We start from the raw sequence: 12,203 nt of genomic DNA on the forward strand, positions 1-12,203 counted from the left end.
ATCGCATGCATCGTATGCCCTGCTATAGAAGAGTTAGCTTTCTGCTTTCACTTGCAAAAACTTATGTATCATCCTATTTCTTCCTTGGCTTCCAGGCTTTCGCTGTTTCATCTTCTCTTTTTCTGCTCTGCTGGCTCCAGCTTCCTCTTTTTATTTTTTGCCATCCCCATCTTTTGCTTGCTTCTCTTCCCCATACTCAAATGCAGCAAACCTGTTCTTCACGTGTATTTCTTCCCTAACAGTATTTCTTTCTCTGCTGTGTCCCCATGGTCAACTCCATTCTCTAGGTTGCTTCTGTAGCCTTCAAACACAGAGCTTAGATCAATGTGCTTCTGTAGGCACTGTCCTTTAAATGATGGTCATTCAAAATCTTATAGTATATTTTTATAATATTGGGGACTATTAAACTCAAAGCACTGGACAATATTTTACTTGAATAACCATATTCTCATGAATTACATTTCTACGGAAGTCTTCTCTATGCTCATTACTTTTGCTACTCTTTAAGCTATTTTGTAATTTTTCTACTGTAAAGTTGATAAGTTCCACTCCATATGCAGTTGCATTTTGATAAGACTAAAACAGGGCTGTCCAAGTTTTAAGAGACCAGGAGCTGCATCAGCTTGGCCCATGTGCACCTGAGGCTGCACACTGCCTGCCCCAGGCCATGCAAGCAGGTGCACTACCCCTCACTGTGTCCATCCATGGTGTGTCTGGATGCTCCCTCTCCCTCTTCCGCACAACATTGTACTCTACCATGCTGATTAGGCAGAAGCTCTCCCTGCCCTATCCCCCTAGCTGTGCTCTACTGTGCTGTAAGCAAAAGATGCTTCCTCTCCCCTCCCCATTATGCTCCACTGTGCCATACATGTGAATGCTGCCTCTTCCCTCCCCACTGTAGCATATCACATTGGGCACAGGGGTGCCTCCCATTTCTGCACTACACTACTCACCATTGTGTGTGGGCACCCCACCAGCCTCCTCCCTAGCTCTCCAAGCTGTGGGACAAGATTCAAAAACTGAACAAGGGAAGAGGGGTCTGAAGACTCTGGCTGCTAGTGCAGCTGGAGTGATGGGTGGAATGGTCGCCAGGTGGGACCTCTACAGCTGCAAACTGACCACTCACAGGCTGCATGCAGTCTGAGGACCACCAGTTGGACAGCCCTGGACTAAATGATTCCTGTGTTCATAGTCTGTGGGCCTGATCTGCAGTTAAAACTATGGCTCCTGTACAGTACTCCATCAGTTAGAAGGGTCTGAACAAAGGTATAAATATAATCTTCAAATTACTCATTTAAAATCCCTCTACTATGGAAATAGAGGCAAAAGAGAAGACATATTTAATAGGTGATCTACACTTAGATGTTTTATCAGTAACATCACTATTGTGAAAATATATGTGTAATTTTTTTCTTCCTTAATTATACTGTCATTGCTAAAATGACAAAACTTGTTCACACAGTCAAGCCCTTAGTGAGAATCTGGCCCTGTACAATTGCTTGAGACTTTGTAATGCATTTTTAATCTATTTAGAAATCATTCTTGATGTGATGAATGAAAACTGCACTCAGTTATGCCTGGGATGAATTTGACCTAATATCTTCAGAAATGTTTAAAAAATATTTCTACAGATAAAGCCATTCCATATAGAAAATGAAAACTTAACTAAAGGGAAAGCTTTTCAGTCTTACCGAAAAATCCATGCCAAGCTTTGAGGTTCACTCCTACAGTTCTTTAATATCACAGTATCTACTTTGTAGAAAAAAATCTTCAGAACTGAGGGACTGAGCAGCAAGTAATAAAATACTAGTCTTCTGAGGATAAATCATGGTCCCAGCTTATAGAAGCCTAAAATATACTTAGTATTCTCTCTTCCACTTGCTTATGAATGCTGCATTACTCATAAGTCATACGTTCAATTCTCATACCATAAACAAGAAAACTGCAGAGCAGAAGGTTAACAAAGCTGGAAGTCCTCCTTATTCATTCAGGCAACACTTTAAAATACTGAAATTAACTGCGGTGTTGTTTGGTATCATCCTGCTCAGATAGCTTGTCTAACATTGCTGATCTGATGTTGGCTGATTCAAGCAGAACTCTTGCTCTTAAAATACTTGAAAGCAGTTCAGTTTTCCTAAGTTTTATTTATTTATTTTTTTAAGAAAAGAATACTGGGCCAAACTCAGTCCCATTGTAAAGGCTTTACAACAAATACAATTTCCATCGCCTATCATAGGGATGAATTTCTTCCATTAATTTTAAGTAATATAACCCATCTGTACCAGCAGAACATTTAGTAAGCTGACAGATGGTAATTATGTCCCTTATTTTTTTTTTTCTAGTAGGGTCAGGAAAATAAACTACTAGGAACAGGTTTATGGTATACACAGCTATTTTGAGTATCTATAAGCACAAATTCCTGGGGACCTATTGTGGACCAAGATCGTTCCAATGCATGAATTAATTGCATTTATTATTGTAGTGCCTAAGGACCAATCAAGAATAGATCCCCATTTCAAACAGACTACTATACGCAGTTTGGGCGGTACAACACATGGAGCAGGGAGGTGTGCTTAAGCATATGTTTGCTATCAGGGACGACGCATAGGGGGTGCGCGTGGGTGCACATACACCCCTTGCAAGAAAGCACTACCGACACTGTTGGCAGCACCTGGGGGCAGCCGCTGCTCACCACACCACCACTGCTGGCAGCATCTGCAGGCGGTCCATGATCACCCCTGGCCGCTGCCAATGCTGCCAGTGGCGCCTGCGGGTGGTCACTGACTCCTGGTCAGCACTCACCACCTCCACACCCCTGCCACCAGCAGTGCCAGAGGAGTCTGCGAAAGCTCCCTGCTCACCACTCCCAGGCTCCCACCACCACTGCTATGCTCCCACTGCCACCGATGCAGCCGTGCCCCCTCAGCTTCCGGGTACACACCATTCATGTTTGCTATTGCCTGTTTGGTATGGCCAGTGAGACACAGACATGTCTTCAGGAAAAAGGTACAAATATATAAGAATATACAACGGACCTTTCTCAATCTGAGAAAGCAGAGGCAGGACTCAAGCACGGTGTATAGAACATTGTCCTTTTTTTTTTTTTCTTTTTTTTTGGAAGGCAACTAACATTTGGAGAAATGCAATAGTCAATGTTAATTATTTTGCACAGTAAATTATTTATCTCCACATGTGTTTTTTTATCATTTGAATAAATAAAAGAAGAAATCCAAGCTAAATTAAAATATAGTATGTGTTGCACATAATAAGCTCCAGAGGTGCTGGGAAAGAGACACAGTCTAGAGTAGCAAAATGGCTATGAACGGGCATGTTTACACATGCAATAAATGTGCAGCAATAAACTTTGGTGCATAACCTGCAGCAGAGTTGATTAGTACACTCAGTCCTAACAACACTTCATCTGTAGACACCAAGACGTTTACTGAACAGCTAATTAGGCAAGTAAACATCTTAAGCAGATGTGCCCAATGACATCTAGTTATGGAGCTTTCAAAAAGGGGAAGGCAAAACAGAATCAGAATTTTTTTATGACATCTGGATGCCCTTTACATTTATTGGATGTCCTTAGTGACTAACCTTTAGAATAAAGATTTAAGCAAATACAGTAATCTATGAGGCTTCACTCTTAAGTGAGAGAAGGCTGAAATAGAACTTTAAGTTTCTTTTCAGCTGGATACTCCATGAAGGTACATGGAGCCTCCTTCATATAATATCTACAGCACCCCAAGGGAAAATCTCATGCCTGGAACTGCCAGGGAAAACTATGAAGCTCCCCTATCGCATTCCACTTATGTGCATCATAGTCAGACTCTTAGGGATGACACTGATCTGTGTGGCTACTAGCAGATGTCAAATTCTTCCTGGTTGATTATTTCATAGCTAAGGAAGTTCAGGGGGTGGGAGAGTTTAATTTTTAAAAAGGAAAATGATGATAATTATTCATTCTCTTTTGTTCTACTTTATTTTTAGGACCTATTTTGAAATTTTTGCTTAAGCAAATCTTACCTCTAAACATGAGAGTTTTGCCTGTGTATGAATTTCAGGATTTTGCCCATACTAGGATGAGATTGAGCCAGAGTTGCCTTTGAATTTACATCTTATAGGCTTTCAGTATAGTCAGACTTTAAAACAGAAAAGGGTTGGAATTATTTTGTTATAAGGGAAATGAAAAGGAAGGTAAAAAAAAAAAAAATCAAATAAATTTAATTAATTCATGAGGGTTTATGAAGTGTTAAGCATGATAAAAAATTGTGCCATAACAGAAGTTGCCTGTAGCTCATATTAATTTTATCCATTCCCACACTGCACATTAGACACAGCCCATGAAATGCTACAACCTCAAGGCAAAGTAATTACTAATATCAGATGTTCATATGAAGACAGTTCAGTATTGGGAAAAAGATTTCCATCCAATTTCCATGTCCATTCTCACCTAGATTAAATGTTGCTACAGATATTAAGTCACAGTTCAGAAACTATTGCTTATCTAACAATATTTCTGCCTACCTATAAGATTAAATTTACTATTTCCAACCATGGGCTGCGGGGGTATAATAGGGTCAAACCTGTCCTGAAGAGTGCTGAGTATATAGAATGAGAACAAATCTAGCTACTGCATTTTAAAACCATTAATGGAAAAACACAGAATTGTTACAAATGTATATGAGTGAAGATCATGTGACTTTTGTAAAACTGTAATGTATATAGGACAGCTCCACTAACACAAAGGCTTGGAAGACATTCCAAACCTTCAAAAAAACTAGTTTGTAATCATTAAGGATAAAAGCATGCAACACATGAACTGCACAGGATGGAAATGAACTCTATATTATTTCAAATCTTGGCTATATCTATACATAACCTCATACAATTCTAGAATAATCATAGGAGGCAAGTGAGGTGTTTCCTAGAAGTGTTCAAGATTGCCCTAACCGTGCCTCCACTGAGCATTTCTGAGAAACCTCCAAGAAGAAATATGAGACTTGAATAAGACAAAATGTTGCCTGCCCTCGAAGAGGTATATTTTCTCAAATGTAACAGATAAAAAATAGAATGTTTTAGGATCTTTTTACTTTATTAAATAAGTAAGAGACAACAGTTTGTTAGACATTCAATATGATGTAAATTAATCATAAAAAGAACGCAATATATATATATAATACAAAATTTTATTTGTATTATAACCAGGGATTAACATTTTCCATTCACTGCGGAAAAATGTGGATTTTTTTCTTTAAAGGAGAAAAACATGAGAAACTGCAGGTTACCCTTACGGTCTGGAAGATTTCCAGCCTGCAAGGGGCTACTTGCGGCTGGGCAGGGGAGCAGGACACAGGGAGTGCCACATGCATGTGGGTGCGTGCACACATGAACATCACTGGGAATACAGCGAGGTATCAGTAGAGAGCAGCACCCCCAGCTGCCTGCAGGTAAGTCTATGGGGGGGAAGAGGGCAAAGGTGACATGGGGCAGGTGCAGACTGAGGTGGCCACAGCGAGGGAGGGAGGGGGGCAGCAATGGCAGCTGGAACTGGGTCTGGGGGTGTTGCCTAACTGGGGCTGTGTCTGGGACCAGAACAGGAATACACAGTCACAGGGCCTGGCTGGGGAATGGGATGGAGCCACAGGTGGCTCATCCAGGGGGCTGGGTGCGGGGGCTGATTCCCTGCTGCTGCGTGCACTCCCAGGGAAGGGGCATTAGAGGGCACATGCCCCTCCAGATTTGTGTGTGGGGTGGAGGAGGATGTGAGCTACCCACTGCAGGCTTGGGGCTCCCAACCATGCTACCCTCCCCACTAAGGGCCTCCATGTCTCAGCGGGCAGGACCCAGCATGGGAGGCCAGTGTGGGGCAGTGAGACTTGGTGCCACCGCCACTGTAGCAGAAAGCCCCTTTTCCTCTTGCCTGCAGTTGCTCTCCCCTCTTTGGATATGTTTTTCCTCTTCTACCTTTTCTTCCTTCCTCTTTCTTTCACTTTAAGATAAGAAATTGTGTTTTGAAATTTGTATGTGTGCATTTTATATCTCCCCTTGTATTTTGGTATTTTTATCTATTTGTATGCCATAGCATTACTTTTGTAGCTTATATTCTATACTTCTCACCTTTCAACTTTCAACTAAATGTGTTTAGTTTCATAAGTAAGTTATACATTGTAACAATGTTAACAAGGGCAGGAATCAAACTGCCCTTCCCTGTATCAGGCTGGCCCCTGAAAGAGTGAGTGAATCAGTGATTGAATGTGTAACACGGTAGCAGGCAGCAATTAACACCTAAGAAAACTGCAGATCAACCAACGGAAGAACTCAATAGAAGACAATGTAACAACCAGGAAATCTCTAAACATCACTGATCAAGGGCTAGAAGCCCTGGCCTGAGTTTCAACGCCGGGGACCAACTTTTGGGCTGAATATCTCCAAATCGACCACTCCCAGAGCCCTATTCAAAATTCATCAACAGACTCCCAAACCTGCACGTACATGCGGACGACCCCTGGGGCTGACAGATGCCATCCAGTAGCCACCGAGGGGGGAAGTCCCACGAGGGTCAACGACCCCTGGATTAGGCAAACCTGAAAACTGGGGAGTCACCAAAGTCTGCCAAGGACAGATAAAAGACAGTGAAAAGTGACCCTCAGTGGCGCCCTCTTGATCTCCAACTCGACCAGACCTGTCCAGCCAGAAGGACCAGCCAGCGACCTCCTTCTGGAGGATAACACCACGCTGAAAGAAGCCTCGACTGGCCATTGACGGCAGACTCCAGCGCTTATAGGACAGGTATACCTGACTCTTGTAGCTTGCTACTGTGTGTGTGTGTGTGTGTGTGTGTGTGTGTGTGTGTGGACCAGCCCCAAGGTTTATGATTTAACTCATTACAGTGTTTCAATCCACCTAAGAAACCAGAATTTTAAGGATCCCGAGTTGGACATTTGTATCCAACACTACCACTACCAGGAGCCCCATGACAGCTGTGCCACCACAGCAAGGTGCCTCCTGCCTGTCTGGTAGCAGTGGGGTTAGGGGTAGCAGTAGCAGCATGGAGTTGTGCCCCACCACTGCTGCCAGATGGGCAGAAGGCATCTCGCCATGGCAGTGCAGCTGGCATGGGGTTTCTGGTGACAGTGGCAGCACCGAGTCTCCCCGCCTGGTTCCACCCTCCTACGCCAGGTCCTGCCTACTGGGTCATGGAGACCCTGGGGGAAGGACAGCAGGGCAGGGTGTCCCAAGCCCCACAGTTGGCAAACGGCATCCTCCCCCACAACATCGGCTCTACTCTGGCTGTGCTCTAGTAGCTGGGGACCCCCTCTGGCAGAGCTGGAGGGGGAGCAAGGGAGTGTGGGTCAAGAGTGAGGGGCACCAGTAGGGATTGGGAGCTGCAGGTGAGGAGTGAGGGGCACTGGAAGGGCTAGGGAGTGAGGGGCACTAGCAGAGCTGGGGGTGGCATGGCTTAGGAGTAAGGGGTAATGGCATGGGCAGGGGCAGGGCACCAGAATATCAGGGCTGCTCAGCACCACAAAGCAGTGGGGGTGGCATGGGGAGGGGGCCAGCCATAGATGGACCCATGTCCTGGTGAGCAGAGAAGGCACAGGGAGCTTTGACTTTTTTCCATGATAAAAAATAAAATGAAATGCCATATTATACAGATATTTAAATTTTATTTTATTATAAATGATTGAGGTACTAGTAGGCTTCCAAACTGTCTTAAAACTGTAAATATATTAATAAAGCATTGTGTTCAATATATAGTGGCGTTTCATTTTAATCGCAGAACAGACCCCAATTTGGGTATTTTTTAAATCAGAGAATTCAAGATTTTGAAACAGAGAAAACCAGAATCTCTTATAATACAGTGATCTAGGGACTGTTTATTCATACAGGAAACTACAGTCTCTTTTGTGAAAACCCCCATAGACCCAGATAATAGGCTATAAAAAGCACAAGAGCTATTTAAAAAACAACTGGTTTTGTTTTAAATAATAAGAGCTACAGATCATGAAATAGTAATATGTTCAGTGCTTCTATGATTTTTACCAATATTCTGGTCATCTCAGACCTTAAAGGATGCTCAGTTCTCAAGAGACATATATACAGTATTTTTATACAGTGGTTAAGGTGGCAGGAATTTGGGCCAAAACTAACAGAAACCATCTGATAGAAATTTTGCCTTGTATTTGGCAACAGTAATGACAATGTTTATAGTGGATTAGTCCTACACTCCATCATGCCTGAGAGCTGTGGTTTTAGATAGCAGTAATATTGTAAGCACACCAAACCAGAAAATAGAAGTACACATCTTGCATTTACACTAAGTGGGACCAACCATGGATGTCAATGATAACTTTACAATTATAAATGGAGTCAGAAATGGCAAAATGCTAAGAAAAGATTGTAGTGAGAAGCTCAGATAGTGTAAGATAACTTTGATGTTTTGATTTAAGCAAATGGAAGAACTAACAAATAGCATTTCTACTCTTTAATTAAGCTCAATCATGTGTTGCTGGACCCTGTGCTGGTTCTGGCTGCTTTGGAAGCTAGTAGCAGGACAACAAAATATTTTATTCTATTGGAGTCTAGAAGCAATATTATCACCATTTCTTTCAGCTTTAGACCTCAGACTATACTTATTCATATCTTTGTTAGTCCAAGTTTACACTAAAATTACATGGTAGACTAAAAGTATTAGAAGACCAATTGAGCTGCAGAAAATACAGAAATATGTTTGTTTAGATATAATATTGTGACAGAATGTTTTAAGTTTGAATATTATAAGGTGCATTATTTCTGGGCTGGACTGGACTTACAAAGTTATGAATGGACTATGGCTTAGTTACTTATTATCAAGGATTTCAGTTTTCTCTGATAAAAAATCCCCAATTTTTGGACTTAAAAAAAGTAACCCCAAATCCACATTTTTCCATGATGCATTAGTGGCATTTCATTTTAATCATGGAAAAATGTGGATTTGGGGTTACTTTTTTATCCAAAAATTGCTGTTTTTAATCAGAGAAAACCAGGACCTCTGATTAGTACTCTCAGGAATATTGATCAACTTAACTTCTTAGCATGACTTAATCAGGCAGGGACTGATGGTAGTTTGGTTCCACTAGGTATCTTTCTTAGTGAACTCATGAATTGATAACACTTTAGGCTTACGGGTACATACTCTCTTTTAAGAAAACACTAAAATGATTATTTGTCCTGGATTCCCAGAAAGATAGTTGCTTAAAAACAGGAGATGCTCTAACATGAAGGGGTTAATTATTAACCCGATTTAAATGTATGGGAAAAAATGTATGCTGTTGGTTTATTTTCCACACATTCATATAAGGAAATTCTTTACAGTGTTTCTTAGAAATATTGGCTACGTTGCCATCAAAAATCATGGATTCACTAAGGTTTGCAGACAATTCTCTTAATTCCTCTGCAGAACACTTCCATTTAACTGAAAGCTGTGGGTTCTCCCACCACTGTTTGCTATGAATTTTTTTTTAAATGTGCTCAATAGTATCTGACAGAGACTTGCCTACTTGGAAAAATAGTTCTGACCTGTAACTAATCCCTCCATCACACCTAAGTGGTATCTCATATATCAGTGGTGATATTTTAACAGTCTATACTAATATCTCACTAATCATTAGCGCAGAGCTGCCTGACAGGACTATAACCCACATTTGCTACCTGCCAGGAGATAATACTAACTTCCAGGCTGTGAAGCGGAGCTATCCAACTTCTGAGTGCCTGGGGACCACATGCCTCCAGGAACACTTGATGTGGCAAACCACACGGCATTCACCCCAGACCTCCTGTAACATGCGAATACCCTTGGACCCTGCATGTAGTGCTGCACCAGGTAGGCTCCCCCTACTCTTCCATTCAGGTGCCCCCATGCCATGTAGGATCCCTCAGTCCCCACAGGCTTCCCAGCCACAGGCTACCTCGGCCCTGTATGTTGCCCTGCACACAGCAGTGGGGGCAGGAGGTAGAATTCATAGGAGGGACAGTAAAGCCAGAAATTCCATTGGCAGCAGCAGCTGGAATAGTGCATGGATTGGGAGCCCAGGGGCCAAGGTTAACCCTTCAGGGCTGGATACAGCCTGCAGGCCACCAGCTGGATAGCCCTGCTGCAGAGTATTCAGGAACAGGGGAGTTCTCTCAACCACTCCTTTTGAAGCTGTTCTACATTGTATAAAGTGCTTTAGTAGTCATTGGAGGAGTGACTGGAACATAGGATTTCCCTCCAAGTTGAGTACTATAACCACTGAGCCTCAAAATCATTCTCCATGCTCTTGGGCCAGTAAGTACTTAAGTATTCCACATAAAGCATCAACGGGAGAGATTACCCTACAGGTTGCTCCTGAGGTTATTTTCATATGGAGGTATGGATTTGAATCTCCTCTGGCAGAAGAGAGCTTGGCTCTCCTGAAACTCAGGTAAGTACTCTAGAACAAGCAACTAGATAAAAGGGAAGGCAATACTACCCTCCCTCATTCCTCCAGCTGTTTTTAAAAGACTGATACTGGTTATGTATCTAGCTGCAAGTTGGGAATCCCACATGGCGAGGTAGGTAAATCTTGGTGCCTAACTTGGGGTGGTGACTTTCCCTAGGTCACAAGGTACCTTCTCTTGCTACATTTTCTCACCTTTCATTCACTGCTTATAAGCCCTGGGGCACTATTCAGGCAATACCAGTGGACTCTGGCCCGCTTGAAATGGCATGCTATCAAACAGTATGAACAGGTATAGGCATTAAAAATAGATATAAGTAATTGTAAAGCTAGGTCAAATACTCAGCAATTTCAACTGTTGCTTTAAAGTGTGCTGTAAAACAAATACAGACCAGCAGATGCAACAGCAACACAAATCATGTTTCAGGACTAAAGCTTGAACCCTTAGGAATCCAAGATGTTTAATAAGGATAAAAGCCCTTCATCTGTGATAGACTGTATGCTGTATGTAGTAGGCAAGGATTGATCATCAACCATTAGATCATGGTACTATATATATATATATTATTATATGCTGCATGTATATTATATTGTAATTATAATGAGATGTCATTACATGTATCATATGCTATACATATTACTAACCATACTAGTCTTTGTTTCACCAAATTATCTACATCAATATTTAATTGTTCTTAGTTTAAACATGTTCACACATTTCTTTATGACTAGTGAGTGTAATTGAATGAAGGAATACATGTTTTTGAGAAGCAGTTGTGATAAGATTCTCTGCCAGTTCAGCCTCCAACATCAGGTGACGGAGAAGAGAAAAGAAATTATATGACTATTCCATTTGGCGAAGAGCTAACTGAGCTATTACCGGATATATTGACCTCTGGGAAAAAATGACATGGCACTTAAACTGTACTCACTTGACAAACCTGAAAAATTTCCTTCCATAAACTCTCTATGTACCTACAAAGGTAAAAACCACAATATACAAATATATCAAATATATACTTTTTTACTAACCTGAATTGTTACATCAAACATTTCATTTAAATGGCCATTTCAGATCTCATGGCTTTTTCATACACGTTTCCTTTTCAAGCACATAATGCATAAATTGCTTTACTTACTAGCAGAAGTAGTAGGACAATATCAGGATTATCACATGCGCAGGCTACATGCATTGATGTCCAAAAATCCTCATCCTGATGATTTACATTTACTCCTCTCTCAATTAGAATTTCAGCAGCAAAGACATTATCATAACGGGCACACTGAAAGAGAGAAGAGATTAGTGACAGGTTTCAGCTCATGGTACTATTGAATTTATCGATGTATTTTTTTTTTCAGTTTATGGGGGCTTTTTTCCACATAACATCAAATGGGCCAGATAATCTCTTGGATGATAAACGTACAATTCAGCAAGGGGAGATGGTTGATGGATCCATGGAAACGAGCTATGTAGGATGCAGGAGGCACATTCTACTCGTGCAGGATTCACAAGGCCCACTTAATCCATATAAACCAGAGCTATGTCAAATTGGCTAAGGAAAGGATCTTGAATAGCTACAGAGAGAGATGAATTTTCTTTTCATTAAATTATATAATTCCAAATATGAATTCTGATATCAAGTTACCAATATTTAACACATGGCCATGCTTTTTTTTTTGGCATGTTTCCAAGCAACAGTGGCATAATACTTTGGGCTCTTTAATCCTGGTCTCATGTCCAAT

At 41.5% G+C, this 12,203-nt stretch overlaps 1 protein-coding gene across 3 annotated transcripts in view; it reads right to left on the bottom strand.

The window, feature by feature from the left end:
• Positions 1-12,203, bottom strand: part of MYO16 (myosin XVI) — a 662,110-nt gene that overhangs the window by 458,500 nt on the left and 191,407 nt on the right. For all 3 annotated transcript variants that reach the window (XM_059721092.1, XM_059721091.1, XM_059721093.1), the window contains one exon: positions 11,600-11,743. In XM_059721092.1, coding sequence (XP_059577075.1) covers positions 11,600-11,743 — 144 coding nt within the window. The remainder of the gene's footprint in view (positions 1-11,599; positions 11,744-12,203) is intronic.

The sequence above is a fragment of the Alligator mississippiensis genome, chromosome 1, assembly GCF_030867095.1.
Source record: "Alligator mississippiensis isolate rAllMis1 chromosome 1, rAllMis1, whole genome shotgun sequence".
In the NCBI taxonomy this organism is placed as follows: Eukaryota; Metazoa; Chordata; order Crocodylia; family Alligatoridae; genus Alligator; species Alligator mississippiensis.